General features: G+C 39.4%; 1 protein-coding gene across 3 annotated transcripts; it reads left to right on the top strand.

Annotated features, from left to right (window-relative positions):
• The first annotated feature begins 87 nt into the window (after nt 1–87).
• On the top strand, nt 88–18,612 carry prkacaa (protein kinase, cAMP-dependent, catalytic, alpha, genome duplicate a). 3 transcript variants are annotated; one of them, XM_044180849.1, is made up of 11 exons: nt 88–894; nt 5,539–5,842; nt 8,491–8,552; nt 9,021–9,149; nt 9,473–9,571; nt 9,675–9,757; nt 9,927–10,053; nt 10,165–10,260; nt 10,493–10,615; nt 13,790–13,954; nt 15,661–18,612. In XM_044180849.1, exons 2-11 carry the CDS (start codon nt 5,719–5,721, stop codon nt 15,784–15,786), a joined length of 1,134 nt encoding a protein of 377 aa, XP_044036784.1. In that variant the 5' UTR covers nt 88–894; nt 5,539–5,718; the 3' UTR covers nt 15,787–18,612. The 3 variants fall into 3 exon arrangements, with proteins under 3 accessions (XP_044036784.1, XP_044036785.1, XP_044036783.1); XM_044180850.1 differs by lacking the exon at nt 5,539–5,842 and having other exon boundaries at nt 90–894; XM_044180848.1 differs by lacking the exons at nt 88–894; nt 5,539–5,842 and adding an exon at nt 3,044–3,185.
• The last annotated feature ends 899 nt before the right edge of the window (nt 18,613–19,511 follow it).

Below are 19,511 nucleotides of genomic sequence, written 5' to 3'. Positions count from 1 at the left end.
GCAATGATTGGCTGTATTGATGCTTATCCAATCAGCACTTGAATTGCGACGTTTGTCATGTAAGTATCGGTGTATGTAGCCAATCAGAGCCAGTCAGAGGCGGGACCCGGTGGATGGATGACTGGAGTTTCCTTTGCGGTCTGAAGATTAATGGAAGGAGTCTGTTGATCTTAGGAATCGACTATCAGATGGTCGGTCCCGGGAAACCATTGCACTTGATGCCTGACTTAGAAACGAATGGAGAGATATCCATTTGAAATAACTAACAGCGGAAAAAACGAATAACCTGGACACCAATTTTGTTATCCAGGTCTCAACTGAAAAGGCCTGCCTACACAGAGATAGCACCTGGTTGGTTCGGGCCAGGATACGACTGCGAGGGACGCTAAAAGCTAACGCTAGCTTGCTCGTTAGATGACGGAAAACAGCTTTCGACGATCTGTCTAATGCTGCGGATTGGATTTTTGACAAACCAAGCTGTCTCTGGAAATAAAGGACAGTCGAGTGACATCTTGATTTGCTAGTGCTCGCTTGGAAATTGACGAGCTACAAAGCTAACATCCACTGGCCATATCTGCTCGTTAGCTAGCGTGCTAACCTAACGCGTTAGTGTTAGCTGTATACTTGGATATACTCGCTTGGTTGCAGTTTTCTGAACACGCTAAGAAGAGGTATTGGAGTAAATACATTTACACTCTTTAGTCAATAATGATAGCTATTAGCTAGTAGCTAACGTTAGCTGTCAGCTTCACTGAGCCCAGCGACTGCGTTAGCGGTGTAGCATCACTCAACGACTTGTAAAGGAAAACTCAGTCCGAGCCCAGGAACTCCACCATCAGCCTGCCATCATGGGCAACACGCCCACCGCAAAGAAGGGCAATGAGATGGAGAGCGGTGAGTACTCTTTACCCTCAGCTGCAGCTGGATCGTTTTGCTGTAATTATTAGCTGTTTCCCATAATGGCAGCGAAATATAAAGTACAACTTAATACCTGCATAATGCATCAAGGCCCAAAGACCCTCCACAATGACACCATATTTCAGTGCTTTCACACCCTATTCTAAAATTCCAATAAGATAACTTTTGTTGAATTTGCGCTATATAAATAAAATGTAATTGAATATGGAGAAGTGATTGAGCAGAATATGCTAAACTTTACTGGGTTGTCAACTTAGATGATACCCGTGGCCATTCGTATACACATATAATCTTCAGCCAAGCTATTTTACTGTGACACCATGTTCATCTCAGATGAACAGCAGAGGATGTTATTCATTCTCTCTTCAGATTCTGTGGGAAAGCTCGTGATTAAAAGCCCCAGGTTATAGTCAGAGGTACCAGTGAGGATGACAACAACTAGCCTTATACAACAGTCATAGGTTTTTTTGTGGTTCATGTGTTTCAGATGTTTTTTTTCCTCCCTCCTCTCATAAGGTTATGAAAGGTTGCAAAAACATTGCTGTGGAGTTTCCTTACGTACTTTGACCTAACCTAATTGTTTCAGGACAAAATATTCCTCTGTGTATCGAAAAAAAGGGTATGTTTTAAGAAATGCAGAAATTTGAAGCGCAAGTGGAGATGCACATATTTCAGGGTGTTCATGTAAGTGATGAGTGGAATATTAATGCAATGTGGACCCGAGCTTTGAGTCCCACAGACTGCGTTTGACAGTAAGTGAGTAGAGGGGAGTTGGTTGTTATCAGAGAAGGAAAAAGGCACCAGGATGGGATAATATGATGCATTAGGGTGATTCTCTCCAGGCAGAAACTTGGGAGTTGAGGAGTCTCTTGAACATCATGTGATGAGCAGCATTTAGAACAAGGGCACTTGTATGTGTCACTGAGTGTGTGTGTGTGTGTGTGTGTGTGTGTGTGTGTGTGTGTGTGTGTGTGCGCGTGCATGCTTGTGTGTGGGACAAAGAGGAAGAGATGCTTCACCCTTGCCAATCATTTTGTGGGCTGTTGCTCCCCACAACTTTTTATTTTGTTAATGAGCTTGTCGAACATCAGATTGACACCAGTTTTTATCACTATAACATTAAAAAAAAGAAATAAGGGGACATTTGTATAAGCTAACACAATAAATGATAATTATCTACAGTATGAACCTCAGTGGTTGACCACTAAATGTTAACTACATCTAATTTCTTAATAAAATATTTAACTCAATCCAAGCGTTTTCCTTTTCAGTCAGGATCACTAGCCATAGAGAAGGCTTGGGAGAACACTGTTTTATGTTTTATCCATGACACCATAAATAACGCTCAAGAGTGCAAAGTCTGAACAGGTATCTGCAAAATGAGTGTCAGCTCTATGTTGCTGGTAGAGAGTATGTGTGAAGAAAAGCCTCCAGTCCTTCTGTAACGTTAACCCATTAGTGGTAACCCCTGTAACAAGGCCCATGACTTTCAGGTGTTATAGCACAGAGGTTTTTTTTAATGCTCAAGAAGTAGGCTAATGGAAATTGGGGGATTTGTAGGTTTGAAGCAGGGATAGAGGAGGCACTGCTGGTGAGAGGTTTGTTCACATGTCATGCTTCACATCTTTATCAGCCTGATCGCTTAGGGTCCACCCTGATCCCCAGAGACAGGTGCAGACCAGGGGTCCAGAGCCCCCGCCCAGGAGCGTAATTTTCCACAGAGCAGCTAGAGATTAAGGACAACATGGCAGCCCGTTTTGGTTTCTTCGGAGAACGGAAAGAGTGAGAGCCTGTTGATGTGCGAAGGGTTTGTTTCCCTTGAACTTTCCATGCTGCAGAAGACGAGCAGAGAGTCGCTGCACTAGTATACAAAGCTGATTTCTGGCCCACAGGAGGAAGCAGGGCGGATAGACACTGTGAACTGCAGCAGGAAGTGAAGGGGCAAGGAAGGTCCTGCCCAGTCTCTGCACAGTTGGTCATCGCCTACTGCTCTAAACGATGAACTAAACACAGCCGACCAGAATAGATTGAAGTTTTGGCCCTTAAGACGCTGTTGGTATCACATATACTGGATTTTCCACTTGTTAGAACCTCCGGACATACGACAGGTTTGAGACTACGCTGGCTCCTCCTGCCTTGTATGATGTCTGTTATTCACAGGCTGGCAGGAAGGCTGTTTCAACGAGCCGGGCCCTGTCTAGGGGACACAGGCAGTGGAGAAGGCAGACATGACCAACCACAGGAGGAGCTAGAGGCTTGCTGCTGGAGTGAGTTTTCATTCTGAAGCTGAATAGGAGCCTGGATTAGGGATGAAGCCGTGGTCCATGCTATGTCCCACTAGGTTAGCCAATCACAGGCTTAGCTCGAACTCATACGTTTAACAGATAATCAAGCTGGGGTTTTTTTCTTCTTGGTAATGTTTGTTACTAAATTTGTATCATGACCTGGTTGGTGAGCTGAGTGTCTATTGGCTTTGGTGGAGTGATCTTTTATACTGACAGACATTGGTTGTACTGGTATTTATGATCAGCAGCTGAGGTGTCTGTGTGTGTGCATATGTCCATGTATACAAATACATACACAGAGCAGCCTGTTGTTTGTCTCTGCTCTGTTGTATTGTTTGTTTTCTAGTTACAGTTCATAGGAAGGCATTTCTCAGTTATTTTGGAAGTGTCTGTCAGGCACTATCAGCCTTATACTGTTAAGTATTGTAATAATGAACCTATCCAAACACACACATACTTTATTTTTTGTTACAAAGCTCTTGTGTCGTTCTTCTTCCTTCTCACTGGTAGGGCTCTTGTAAGTCTGCCTGATTATATGTGTTTTTATTAGCGTGGAAACATTTAAACTTAAACATCTGAGGAAAACTGTGCTCATAGCCAGTTATGACATATGGGATTGTTTTATGGAATCTTGTGTGTTTTGAATTTGGTCATATAAAGTGGTGGCACCCTGTCAAAGTGCAACTCCCCTATATCTATAAATATCTATGTGGTTCATGTCCTGCCCCTGCTCTGCAAGCAGCTGGTTTGTGTAACAGGGGCAGGTTTGTGTTTGGATCGCTCATCACTTCCTGTCTCCAGTTAAAGGGGCTTTGTTGTAGGCCTGCACTGATTACCAGTGGAACTTACTATTGAAATGCCTATCAGCCACCTCAGATAAGCTTACAGCACTGAACTGGCAAGCTGACATACTAGCAGGGAACAAGGTGAGGTGAAAAATCCAGCAGCAAGCAAAGTAAAACTGAGGATGGAGTTCAGTGATTGGTAAAGGAACACTAGTTTCCTTTGGACTCTCACAGCAACTGCAGGCGTAGTGGTAATCACAACAGACACAATGTGTAAAATGTTCATTAGATTATCAGATAGCCACTATATATGTAGCTGGTTAGCTCTTAACCTCCCACCATTGAAACATATTGGCAGGGAGTTGAAAATTAACCAACTGGATATGTATTAAATACACTGTAACCCATACAGAACAACACAAAGTGAGACTCTCTGCATTTGATTTTTCAGCAAAGGGGTCTTGGTGATACTGAGCATCTCTATTGCTCAGCAACAAGTATACGATGAGACAGATGGATGCGTGCACATTAACTGTCCTCCACATGCATTTGAATAGAGGTGAATGGAACATGAAAGTGTGATGTGACCATCAACTCAGTTTGTCAGCTCATCTGCTCCTGAATTGGTCAGTAATTTAACTAGCCAATTCAATTCTTACCGTATGATGTAAAGTAACTTCCCATTGGTGCTTTTCTTAGTAACTGCTTGCTCACCAGTCACAGTAAAATATCCACTGCCAGTATTGAGCTGATCACTACAATTGATTTCTCACCTTTACACAAATGAAAACACCTTCCTGGTTTACATGCAGCTCTGTTTGCCCTCTGATTTCTTGCCACATAGGGATGTATGCTATCCGAACAAGGCGTGGTGTAGACTGGGACCTGATTTGGCGCGCTTCACAGTTTAATGTCGGTCAGCTTGCCCTAATATAACCCCTCTGTTCCTGCGTCAGAGCGGACCAGTGAGGCCCAGGGGATAGATGTAGGATTGATTTTTGGAGGATCAATTCAGCACTGGCACTACACAGACTCTCTGGTGCATTTGGGCAGGGAGAAAAAAATCACTGTGGTTTGTGCGTTCCTGCTTTGCTAGTGTCTCCTGAGAGAGCCACTTTTATGTTTTTGAAAACACCCAGATTAACTCTGAAAGTTTTTCATCTCAGATGCGACATCTGATTGGTTCTGCTAATTAGGGAAAGTTTTAGTTGCATCTAGATGTATCTACTTCATCTCAAGGGTCACTCAGGCCTAGTTTTCCATAGGACTTCCTCTCTGGGTTGGATAAATATACCAGTTAGTGTTTTATGCACCTCCCCCTGGTGATTATGGCCCTGTTCAGATCAATATATAGCCTCTGTGTGTGTTTGCATGTGTGTTTTACATGGGAGGGAACGGCAGAGAGTACTTTGTGCACAGAATAAATATTGATACAAACCAAAGCAAGGGTCCAATTGATCTGTGTGAATGTAACGGGAGCAGTGCTGCTCTCCATGCTAAATTTGACTGCACACTGAATGTGGATGCTACTTTCTGAACTTGGTCCCCAGCAAAGTGACAGTCACAGGCAAGACTGGAGACACCCTGTCGACAAGGACACGACTGGTTTCTGTGGATGAGTGGGGCTGCTGATCTGACCAGAGTGCTCTCAGAGGGCGAGGATAGGTCATGAGTCAGTGACTGTGAGGAAGAGGCCAAGGAAGAAGAACAGGGGAGACTTTGCAGGGCTAATGTGTGACAGGAAGAGCTCCAGAAGGCATGCAGGGAAGAGGGAGTCATCCTCGCGCTCAAGTGAATCAGGGTCGCGATCGGCAGATGCTGCAGCACCAGAGGTACCCATAGTCATCCCAGATGGTAAGGAATTTGGGGTTGCAGGAGAGTTGGGGTGTTGAGCCTTAGTTGATCACCTGCAGTTACCATGGTTATTTATGGCAGCCAAGCCTCCTAAATCTAACAGAAAGAGAGGCTCCATTAAGATCAATAGAATTCAACTCAAAGACAGCTGTTGATTTTGGCCATTTAGCTCCCGGCTACTTTTGCAGCAACACCCACGTCTTTCCTCTAAACAGCTCCAAGTTATGACAGAAATAGATCCATTTGCGGCTCTTTCTGCTTGAAAGTGGGAGTTGAGCAATTTTCACGGGAAATGTTTTCTCCCTGTTGACCAGTCTGCTTCCATTGCTGTCTGTGAGAGTAACAGTGCTCTCGACATGTTTATGCGAACTTTGGTCTTTGCCGTTTTTTGCTGGCTTTCTCCCATCCTATTGTTGGAGCATTTGGTCTTTAGAGAGTTAGCAGGAAATCACATTAGCAAGATCAGGATTAAGCTTTTGTGTGTGTGTGTGTGTGTGTGTGTGTGTGTGTGTGTGTGTGTGTGTGTGTGTGTGAGAGGGAGAGAGAGAGAGGGGCTCAGTTTTTTTTTTTCATGAGAAATTTCTGTGTAGTTATTTGTTTATATGTTAATATGTAATGTTTTCATATTTATCTTAGTTTTCTAGTTTGAATATATCCAAAAGCTGGTTGTTTTTATATTGGTTTAAATATCAATATTCAAAAGTTGGCCACAAAATTGCTATGCACTTTCGCTATTGACAGCTGATTGGCTTTATGTAAATTATGCTGTAGGCTGGTTTGCAGCAATTTCCCATGCAGATAGTCATTCCACATTATCCTGCAAGGCTTAACATGGTTTATGTTTCTGCTGTTTTTCAGTTGTTCATAAATAAGTATACATAATATTTTTTTAGTATTAATGTAATTATCAATTATTTTTATTTTGAACTCAGTCCGATATTTAAATTTTTTTGTTCAAAATGTTAAGCATATAATTTGAAGCATGATTTTTTTTTTTTATGTACCTGCTTGAACACAATACATTTAAACTATTGTCCTATTTTGACAATCGATGTAGCCTATATTTACAACCTCAACCATCTTGTGTCCCAGGCTAACAAAATCTAAAAAAGCTGTGCTCCCTCATCTGCTGCCAGTGTCCTCAAAACTAGTACACCACAGACTGTAAAAAGGAATGAGGAAGGACTTGTTATCTACATGTTCCCACAGAGCACTGTGATTAGCTCCATAAAGATGAGCGCTAGAAAAATGACTACTGCATATGACACTGTGTGCCAAGCAGTCAAAATCTGTCTGTTGGTCTATAATAGGATATGTGTGTGTGTGTGTGTGTGTATGCAGTGTTGCATGTGTATTTTGGCATTCCCAAGTCATAAACTGTGTTCACAGAGGCCAGGTGTAGGTTTCTTCTTAAGGCATTTTAGCCTCATGTTGATCTGTGCTAAGAGAGCAGTTTAAGTTATTATTCCAGATCTATTCCTTATTCCACAATGGTGCATTCATAAGTGGAGAACCCCTGACAATGATAATGTACTAGCATGGGTTTTGTGGTGTGTGGCAGTGGCTGCTTCCAGCATGTGCAGTCCTAATGTCTTCTTTGCAAAACTGCTCAGGTTGTGCTCAGCTATATGGACAATATGATTGAACAGCAACATCAAAGTCCTGTCACAAATTCCAGATAGGATTGAGGATTTGTCTCTGAGTTGGCCACACCAGGTTGTTAAAGTCATTCCTTTGTAGCTTTGGCTTTATGTTTGGGGTTGGTGTCTTGCTGGAGGTAAGCATCTGTCTCGAGAGGTTGTTTTTTTGCAGGATTTCTGTGCTGCGTTCATTTTACCCTGTATTTTCACAAGCCTTGAAGGTTGTGCTGCAGAGAAGCATCCCCACATCATGATACTGGCACCACCATAAATCATATTGGGGATGATGTCCAGTGTTTGACTTGCTGAACATAGCATTTAGTATGATGGTTAAAAAGGCAAAATTTGTTTAATTAGACCATAGAACCTTTTCCACTTTGTTTCAGAGTCTCCCACATGCCTTCTGGCAAACACTAGCTGAGATGTCACGCGAGTGGCTGCCTCTTTGCCACTCTCCCATAAAGCTGTGACCTGTGAAGTACCCGGCTAACTGTTGTTGTACACATAATGTCTTTTTTGTATTTTATTTTTGTACTTTAAATCAATTTCAAGTGACTTGTTCTACTCTATGGGTAAACTGGTGCATTATTACCTTGAGCAGTATTAGTGTTTAGATAAATGTTAGCATTAGTTTAATTCACAAAGTCAGCCAGATGTTACTTATTATTTATCTTGTCCACTTTCATGGTTAGGGCAGAAGCAATTGTTTGGTACACAGCATCAAAGAAAGTAGTCCAAGCTGAGAAGATGAATGCAGACTGTCATCAGCTGATCACATAGACAGTATCTATGTTCATGTACACATAGGCACATAAATCATGCTCATTTGCTGGAATATCTTGCTAAGGCCACCACTTTTTATTATAAAACACCAATATTGTGGTCTTTTCTGGGTCTTGGTGATTACACGAAGTGACCTATTATACAAAATCCTATATGTCTGGACTTGGTGGTTTTTAAAACAGATGAACTCTCTCTGATGAATATGCACTTTGTTCCTAATTACAGTGAAGGAGTTTCTTGCCAAAGCCAAAGAAGATTTCCTGAAGAAATGGGAGAATCCAGCACAGGTGAGCGAGGGAAAGAGACCTACTTCTCCCTTTTCTGTTAAATCATCATTGTTTTATTATTCTATTCTTATTATTGTATAGTGTTATTGTATTTTTTTCATATTGTTGTTGTCTTTTTGTGTGATAATGCATCTTTATAATAAATCCTGAATCAACTTGACTTCTGTTGTCACATGCTTGTTCACTCAGGCAAGCAGACTCATGGAAATTGTCCCGCCCATGAACAAATTAAGTCCTGTTTATTTGAGAGGGGAGGTGCACCCTCTGCTGGGCTAATGTGAAAAAAAAATTACAAAATGACAACATGTCTAATTCACAATAAAACGAGTGGAATTCTTTTATAAATACTTGTTATTGACATGACAGTACATTTTAGTTAAGGTATTATTTAGGGCTAAACTAAAGTAGGGCTTTTCATGGTATGTTGCTGGCAAGTTGTTACTCTTACTGACCTTTTCTACCCCACAGCAAACTGCAGCATTGGACCACTTTGAGCGTTTGAAGACCTTAGGCACTGGTTCATTTGGTCGAGTCATGCTGGTTAAACACAAAGAATCGGGCCAGCATTTTGCCATGAAAATACTCGACAAACAGAAGGTACTGTACTGATGATATTCAAAAGAAATGCTACTTGGTAAATAAATATGGTTATTTTTTTTGGGGGGGGTCCTACAGTGCCATGAAATTACTCTCTAGTTTATTGTCACTGAAAGAGTTCCTGGCTTTACAACATGTTGATGTTACAGATGTCTAATTTAGATGAGTGTGCTCAAATGCTAGTTTGGTTGTACTAAGACATAAGTATAACATAAGACTATTGAATCAAGTAGTGATCCTATTTTTTGTTTCTATAATATGTATGCTGAGCCATTTTGTCCACTTATTTTGTCTCAATAAGCATCCATCCTGATCCCTCCTAGGTAGTAAAGCTGAAGCAGATAGAACACACACTGAACGAGAAACGTATCCTGCAAGCTGTCAGCTTTCCCTTTCTGGTGCGACTGGAGCACTCTTTTAAGGTATGCATTAAAAAGTTCAACTGTTTATCTTCTAAGCAAGGTCGCCTAATTGTTGTATGCGTGCTTTGCATGTCAAAGTAAGACTTTGCTCATCTCACTACAGGACAACAGTAATCTGTATATGATAATGGAGTATGTACCCGGGGGCGAAATGTTCTCACACTTAAGGAGAATCGGTAGATTCAGGTAAGTTGACTTTTAAATCATTTTATTTATTATAGCCCAATATCACAAATCTCAAATTTGCCTCAAGGGGCTTTACAATCTGCACAGCATATAGCCCTTTTAGTTAACTCCTAAATATTTCCATGCACTACTCGTTGACTGTAAATTTTGTGCCTGATCTGTTTTGCAGTGAACCACACGCCCGCTTCTACGCAGCCCAGATTGTACTGACTTTTGAATACCTTCACTCGCTGGATCTCATCTACCGAGATCTTAAGCCGGAGAACCTGCTCATCGACCAGCAAGGTTACATACAGGCAAGGATTTTGTGTTTGTCGTCTTAGCCATCAACAACAATTATGATTGATTGGTCTCTGTGCTCTCGCAGTATGTGGTCAATGCTCAGAGCTGTACACTCTGTTCGCCAGGTAACAGATTTTGGATTTGCGAAAAGGGTGAAGGGCCGAACCTGGACGCTTTGCGGGACCCCAGAGTACCTGGCACCAGAGATCATCCTCAGTAAGGTAAGTGTTCAGCTCGACCCACAATGAATGGCACTGCTCTTTATGTCACAAGGGCAGGGGAGTTCTCAGCTCAATGCAGGACTTCATTTAGGAAAACCATTTCATTGTTGCTGGACATCAACTTTAGGCCTATGGTACAATTTGCTGCTTAGCATCTATTGTAACACTAATGTGTGGGAGTTTTTCTTTGAGGACATATCTGACTGCCCTTTATTTCCTTTGTGTTTTCCAGGGTTACAATAAAGCAGTGGACTGGTGGGCCCTGGGAGTACTGATATATGAGATGGCTGCTGGTTACCCCCCCTTCTTTGCAGACCAGCCTATTCAAATTTACGAGAAGATTGTATCAGGGAAGGTGAGTTTAGAGAAGCCTACCTAAATAATCCCTTTTTTGTTTTTGTAAGTAGTTTCATTGTCCCAGCACAACACTGTTGCTCAACAGAGGTGGTGGTTTGCAAGTTATAGTTTTCAAACTTAAAAATTATTTCAAAATGCATTTTAAAAGTTCATAATTCATACCAATGCTATTTTCCTCGGGTGTGAAAACAGTGTCACAGTGCATCACTCTTAATTATATTATTAGAGGATTGTGGTGGTTTTGTGAAACATTTGCAGCTGAAGTGTAAAGATTAAAAGTTAAGGGGAATTGGAACTTCCTGTATTAAGTGGATTCTCCCTAAGAAACAACAGATTTTTTTGTTGTAAATAACATTCTCAAATGCCTTAAACCTTGAAATCACTCCATCTATAGACTAGTGATGTGTCTAATTGACTGACCTTAATTTGCCTCTTACGCTTGGCACCATTGCATCACCACTATAGGGAGAAAACAAATTTGCTCCTCTTAACTCATCAGCTCCTCTGCCCCTTGCATTGAAATACAGTCTTTGGTAAAATTATTTGTGCAATTATTTGTCTCAATTAATAGGACATGACAGGACTTTTTCTTAATACATTTTGTGCTTAACATTATTATTAGTTTTTCCTAACTTTGTTATAAAAATATTTTAATCTTTAATGTTACTTTTGGCTTGTTCTTTGTAAATATGTTTTTAGAGGTTAAAATTTCCAGTAAGGATCCACAATTTGGTACAATAAGGTTCTATTTCAGATGAAGTTGTTCATTTCAATGTTAGTTTAAGGGCCAGTCAAATGGTGGTATTTCATTCAAAATGCATTAGTTTCAAGTAGGGACACCTACATTGGTGTTACTGATTACACTGAACATTTTACAAGAAAAGATATTCATCAATGACGGCCAGTATCTGTAGCGCTGCAGGGCCCATTTTGGAAGCCTCACTCTTGTGGTACGCTTGAAAGTGTGTGTGTGTAGATTAGAGGTGTTGCCTCCAGATGCTTCCGCCTTCATCAGACAAACAAATAGCACCATACATCTGTAAAATTTAAGTACCGAAGTGCACTTATGACGTGCGTGCACATGCACGGTTAAGTTGTGGCCTGTTTTCAAAGGTTATGTAACCACCGATTCCTACGGTGGCAAGTTTACAAATATTAGTCAACTATAACTGACCACACGATCAAATGTTAGACTGACTATAAATAGTTTCAACATGTCAAAAATATTATGCAGCACAGGCGCCCCGGTAGCTCACGGTGACCCATGCACCAAGGCTGAGTCCTTACTGCTGTTTCTCGGGTTCACATCCAGCCCACGTCCCTCTGCCACATGTCATCTCCTCTCTCTCTGCCCCTTTCCTGTCTATCGTCGCTGCACTATAAAGTAAAGGGGGGGGGGGGCCTAAAAAAATGTTTTACTCTAACGTTGGCTAAGTATTATTAGGCAATACCATGGATGTAATAGGTTGGATTTAGCATGGCATTAAGCAATAAATTATAGGTGAATGAACACAAATAGTTTGTGTTTTGAATGAAGCCGCATCAAAACATCCATTCTGAGGAAAAGTTGCAGTGCATGCAGAGGTCAAGCTCATTTAATAGGCTAGGCTATGAAAACGTAGCTAAGCAAGCTTTCATTCCCTGCAGGCATTGTGGATGCAGCACAAGCTGGCCAAGTTTAACAGGTTGTCTTTATAATGTTTCTTTGCAAATGTTCCACAAATAAAGAAACTGTCAGAGGAGTGAATTATGAATGAAAGGATGTTTTGCTGCCTGTTCATATTTACTAGTTAACGTTAGCTAGCTACAGACTGCTGCTCAAAGGCAACTTTTAAGGTGTTATATCTTTTTGCATGTTACTTACTGTTGCATGAGTTGACATTGTGAATCAATCAACACCTTAAATGTCAATACGACAACTTTGACCATTCCATTTGTTTTTATTGCTTTATTATACGCTAAACTGCTGACACCCTTAGTTTATAATTGTAGCCCCGTAGTCCGACTGAGTATTGATAACACGCTTAGTATTTTACAAATTAGAGTTTTCTGTATTTGATGAACATGGGTGCTGATAAGTGAAAATAAACAATTGGTTTTATTTCTATTTTTTAAAAAGTATCAACGTATTTGGGTGTTTGTCTAACTGATAAGTTGTAGCATGTGTCCTGGTGATCTCACAGCACATGTACAACAGCATATAGTCACAGATTTGCCAGTTTATTAGGTACATACACCAATGTCATTCAAATTGTACATTTCAGCAGTGAATGGTATAAATCAGGCCGACAGTGTTGCCTAGCATCAGTTAGAGCATTGCAGGTTTTTCCTGGCTCAGAATGGTAAAACAGTAAGCATGATCGGTCTGCATACAGTAAAGGCAATGAGTCTGTGTTACCTTATTTGACAGAAATCTATGCATTTTCCTGTTGTTTCTGATTTTTTTTTCTCATTTGATAAACAAAAATGTAGGGCTGTACCGAATGTCTTTTTTTTTTTTTCTTCTATTGAGGTTTTCGAATGAAGCTTCAAATGTTTGTTGTCATATTTTATGACTTCCGTCAGCCTAAAAAAATTTTTTTTATTAAGTGATTAATCAGATTAAAAGAGTTAGGGGGGGATGAAGAGAGGGAGCAGCGTTAGCGAAAACAGCAGTGAATCAGCGAAATAAAACCTTATTTTCTGTTTGTTTCATGGCGGTTACATTCTAAAGCACAAATAAACACGGCCACACCTCCGAAACAACCCTGCGGGAAGGAGCCACATTGTCGGAGTTTGTGTGAATGGAGCTGAAGCCACACTTCATCCTGTCCACTGTGTCGGCTCTGCATGTGTGTGTAGCTCAGCCCCGCCCTCAGTCAGACACACAGACCTGCAGCTCTTTTTACATCCATGACAGAGAGCAGAGGAGAGAGATGGAGACAGCGATGTAATCTGGTAGCTACGTTTTTATAGAGTCCTGGTTTTTATTTTCTGAAAAATCACGGGAAGTCTTCTCTCCCATTAGCACTATGTTCACAGCAGAGCGTTCAGGCCCAGTCAAAATAACTAATAGGCTTGCACTAACGTACAGCTGTAGGCCAGAGTCTTGCAGTCTGTTTCAAAACCATAGCATGAGGTATAAAAAGCTGGGCTTAAGAACACAAACTCACACTGCTTTTACTGTTGGCAGGTTCGCTTTCCCTCCCACTTCAGCTCAGACCTGAAGGATCTTTTGAGAAATTTGCTGCAGGTGGACCTGACCAAGCGCTTTGGCAACCTCAGGAATGGAGTCAATGATATCAAGGGCCATAAGTGGTTTGCCACCACTGATTGGATTGCCATCTACCAGAGGAAGGTGAGAGGCCAGCCTTCATAGAGTCTTAATGTGTACAAATAGAGCCCACATCCCTTTTCAAAATCGGAAGGGCAGAAGAAAAGTGATGCTGACAAAGGAAAATTGCTTTAATGAGACTTTGGTCAGTGGAAGCGTCTTTAGTCTACATCTGCAGTTACGGGTAATTTCACACCATCTGTGCTTCCTCTGCACAGATGATAATACATGGGAGGCTAATGGAAAAATATCTAAAACACACAAAACGTGTTTTCTATCTATTTATCTATCTACATAAAATCTGGTGGATTACAGTATCTATCTACAATCTATCTATCTATCTATCTATCTATCTATCTATCTATCTATCTATCTATCTATCTATCTATCTATCTATCTATCTATCTATCTATCTATCTATCTATCTATCTATCTATCTATCTATCTATCTATCTATCTATCTATCTATCTATCTATCTATCTATCTATCTATCTATCTATCTATCTATCTATCTATCTATCTATCTATCTATCTATCTATCTATCTATCTATCTATCTATCTATCTATCTATCTATCTATCTATCTATCTATCTATCTATCTATCTATCTATCTATCTATCTATCTATCTATCTATCTATCTATCTATCTATCTATCTATCTATCTATCTATCTATCTATCTATCTATCTATCTATCTATCTATCTATCTATCTATCTATCTATCTATCTATCTATCTATCTATCTATCTATCTATCTATCTATCTATCTATCTATCTATCTATCTATCTATCTATCTATCTATCTATCTATCTATCTATCTATCTATCTATCTATCTATCTATCTATCTATCTATCTATCTATCTATCTATCTATCTATCTATCTATCTATCTATCTATCTATCTATCTATCTATCTATCTATCTATCTATCTATCTATCTATCTATCTATCTATCTATCTATCTATCTATCTATCTATCTATCTATCTATCTATCTATCTATCTATCTATCTATCTATCTATCTATCTATCTATCTATCTATCTATCTATCTATCTATCTATCTATCTATCTATCTATCTATCTATCTATCTATCTATCTATCTATCTATCTATCTATCTATCTATCTATCTATCATCTCTAAGTCCTTCATTTGTAACCATGTTTTGGTCCACATTGTAGTTATTTGTATAACTATAAGAATCCATGTGATTTAAAACACACATTTCATTCTTTTTATGTGGATTTATTTTAACAGAAAAAAGCTCTTGAGCTCTTAGTTTTGTTATCAGTATTTCTTTCTCTGCCTACACATCATGCAAATGAATGCAGCAAGTTTGTATTTTTTTCATGCAGTTGGTGAAATCCATTCTTGGAAATCGAAGAAATTACCAGCAGAATTAGAAATATGAGTTGGCTTCAGGGAAAGCAAATGACAACACATGATCACAAAATTAGTCCTGCAATGTGACCACACATTAATGGACAAGCCTTCTAAGTATACATGCATGATTTCTTGATTGTATAACGTATTTTACTGCCATTTCAATCAGTTTAAGTTACTATGTACAACTGTAAGTGAATATAAATCTGTTTTTAATTGTCTTTTTATCTCCTGGGGCCTATTCCAATGTCATCCAGTAGTTTATAGTGCTTGCTATGGCTTTGGTGCTCTCTATTATACAACACTGCATCATTCTGATGATTTAAGTGTCCTTTGTGTTCCAGGTGGAAGCTCCCTTTATTCCTAAGTGCAAAGGCCCTGGTGACACAAGCAACTTTGATGACTACGAGGAAGAGGAAATCAGAGTCTCCTTCACAGAGAAGTGTGGAAAGGAGTTTGCAGAGTTCTAGATTCCATCCACGAGTAGCAGAGAGAGAGAGAGAGAGACAAGGATTTAGAAAAGTAAAAGGGGGTCAGAAGGAAGGAAGCGCTAGGGTGGACTGCTAACTTGCTTATTTGTAATGACGACAACAATGTAAAATCCCCCCAATGGAAAGGTAGGCAAAGTGAGGAAAGATCCAACAGAACCAGCAGTGTTGCCTTTTCTGATTGTTTCTCAACTGTTACCTATTCATTTTATTTATCCCTCTTGTGTTTGTGGCAGGGGCTCGAGGAGAACAGGCATAGGTTGTGGCTGTCCAGCTAGACTTGTATCTTTCTGATGATGTAATGACATGTTTTCAGTCTTTGCAGGTTGAGGCATTGGTTTTCTGTTAAGGTACTGAATCTGCTAAGCTCCTTTTTGAACGGGCCCTCTCTACAAGCTTCTCAGAGAGTGATTGTTGTATCTTGTCACCCTGGTCAACCCCACTCCATCTCTCCATCCTGAATCTGTCCAAGCAATACCAAGTCCAACAGATGTGCCTATCATAATGCCAACTGGTTGGAAAACTGTGTCGAAAGCATTGGTGCAGAGCTTTGGCCATGGTGGCATCAGCCCTTGTGCCCGTTTGGTTTAAAGCTTGAAAACTCTCTGCACCTGCCTTTGTCTGCTCAATGTGGCATGGTTATTGGGTAGATAATGCACTCACTGCTTGCAGCTGAAGCAGTGGTGACCTCTTTGATCAGAGTGAAAGTCTGCATTTAAGTCCGTCTTTCTCTTAGCTGAATTTATTAGAGCATTTTAAGAATCCTATTGGTGATCATTTTGTCCTTTTTATGTCAATCTCTGTGCTTGTGTGTTATTTAGTGCTCAAGGGTGGGTTTAGCAGCAACTAACATTGTGGTCACACTCCTGACTATTGTTGTTTATTTAAATCATAGGAGAGATATATATATATATATATATATATATATATATATATGAGAACATGAAATATCCATCTTTTCATCATTGTCTCATAGTTGTGAAACTGAACTGAATTAAGATTTCATAAATAAGCAAATATAAATTCTGCCAAATTTGCTAAACTGAGAACATTGCAAAGTTTTCTGTATGTAACTATAATGGTGGTGGATTTTAATACGCAAAAAGTAGCAAAACGTTTCAACAAAATGTGCATGTTATTTTTGTACAATATCACTTTTAAAGAAAGATGGCAGAGCATTATGCTTTATTTGTGCTGAGGTACCTGAGATCGTGGATAACCTGCTTAACTATTAAAATGGACTCTCGGCTGCTCTATTTTGAAGATGGAACAAGACCCAGTTACAAGTGTCGGAAAGTTCTGGGCTTTGTTCATTATTCAGTTGTAGGGCAACAGTTTGCTGATAATTGTCACTGAATTTGTGCTTATCACCTTGATAATTGTGTTGTTTTTTTTTCCACCCTTCCCCTTTCTCTTGTATATACCGTACATGTAACACCTTCAGATAGATTTGCAGTCCAACCAAATTTTTGGGACTGTTGAGATTGGAGTGTTTTGTTTCCTTTATCCAGCTTTCTGTGTAACAAATTAAACTAAGGAAGCTATCCTAAAGCTGTCCCCTTTTGCCAAGTTTATTTCTGTGGATGCAAGACAATCGCAGACCAAATCTTATTCCTGGTTTGTTGACTGAACACATTGTTTTGGTTTGATGAAGGATATTCGTTTTTGCCACCCCGCCCTCCATAGGCCCTAGGTGCTAGACTTTGTCCATCTCACTGAAAAGCTTCTGTGAATTGATGTGCATCAATCTATTTGTCATAAGGTCTTGTAAAATGACATTTTTGAGAATGTTTTTTGACTCTAAATGATTGAGTAATTATTTTGGCAGTCTCTATGTAATTGAGATCAAACGCAGGATACCTTTTTTGAATGTCTTGAATTGTCTGATGGAGATGTTTCAATGCTGTTTGGAAACATGATGTGTGTTTTGTATAATACATGTTTCTCTGGTGAGTTCGGTTTTTCTTGCATGTGGTAAAGCAACCCAACGGCAAGACATCTCCTGGACCTGAGACATGTTGAGAAATCATTGTTTCCACAGCTGACAGTCTCATCACTGTTTAACCTTTTGATTTGTTAGAGCATCACATTGAACAATGCAGTGGATCACCAACTAACTTGTCCAGTCTTTTGCAAATAGGGAAGCACATGCCACACCCTTTGAAATCTCATATTTAAATGATTTGTGCTAATTATTTGAAACTTTTAAGACACATTGTAATGCTTTGAAGAGAGCACATGTAATATCTTTGGTCTTTATGTTCTGACAAATGATTAAATCAGAGTTTGCTAGAAGGCAAAGGCACTTAATCCACTTCAGATACTGAAGCCATCACAATGCTTTTTTTATTTAAATTAATTTTTGTTTCCCATGCAAAACTTGTTAACTGTCTTTAATTCTCTTCTGTCAGTTAAACACTATCAACTGCTCTGTGCTAATTTTGAGGTTTTCTTCCTGTGTTTGCCTTCTATTTTCATCAAGTTTCCACACACTCTTCATTCAAACATAACACTTTTTACATCTGAGATGTTTTGCGTTCATATTTTCTAATTGTATTTTCAAAAAAAGCAAAAAAGCAAAAACAACATTAATCTTTTCCTCATGACCTGGGTACAGTGATTGTGTAGTCTATTGTACCTTTTGGGAAACAATACTGTATATCCTTGCCTTTGACAGTCTTAACTATCTTACCCTCTGGAGAACTTGACAGATACCCTTAGAACACAATGAGTATGTTAAAAAAATATACATAAAGTAATATTTTGCAAAATGTATCATTCCAATAAACTTTTACTTGTTAAGACTAATATGTCTGGGTTATATTTAAGGTCTTTCTTCACCCTGCACAATGTCACACTGCTAAATTACGCTTGTCACATTAAAAAAAAATGTTTTTTATGACATGCAAATCTCAAGGCAAGTATGCGCAGCTTCAGACTACTCTCATGGCTGGATCAGAGGAACATGCTTGTTGGTAGGTGAGGGAAGATGCTGTATTTTCACTGTCCTGTCTGTTACTGTGAATGTTTTAAGAGGCTGGCAGGTGCAATTGAATAATGCAGTGCTGTGTTCATCCTGTCACAGTACGGGATCAATTACCAGACAGCCTTCAGCCACCCTCTCCACATGTATTCCCACCCTCTGCAGTCTTTATTTTTATAGGATTACATCTATCTGCATCAAGTGCATGTGAAGGGCCTAGAGAGGGCCATCCATATGGTTGGGAAACAATTAAGATAAGTAAAAGACCTCCATAATTAATAAATCCATCAAAGAATGGCAAGTTAGGAAGTAATTAATTAATTGGTAATTGGACAATAATGAGACACATTGAAAGAGCTACAAATGAGTAAAGAAATCCAAGAAAGATGCCAGAAAATAGGTTTGTTTTTTTTAAACTTAGACAAGTACTTTTTGGACTACATAAATTACAGGTATGTTTACAAAGACCATTGAAAAGTTATGATTTATTAGTGTAAATCATTTTGTGATTTTTTTTTTATCTGATCATAATTGACAATAGAGATATATTTACAAATATTGCTGAGTTAATCAAACCATTAACTGCATCAGAAAACCATGATTTTCAAATAGTATAGCTGTATAGCGTTAGTCCATATATTAAAAGTCAGTTTATTATTTAGACACAGCAGGTTCGGATTCTATGTTTTGGATTTTGGTGGGATTACTTTTTTGTAAACAATTG

Source organism: Siniperca chuatsi, linkage group LG21 (assembly GCF_020085105.1).
Source record: "Siniperca chuatsi isolate FFG_IHB_CAS linkage group LG21, ASM2008510v1, whole genome shotgun sequence".
Taxonomy (NCBI): domain Eukaryota; kingdom Metazoa; phylum Chordata; class Actinopteri; order Centrarchiformes; family Sinipercidae; genus Siniperca; species Siniperca chuatsi.
Note: the sequence above shows the minus strand (reverse complement) of the source record. Positions and strands in the feature narration are given on the sequence as shown.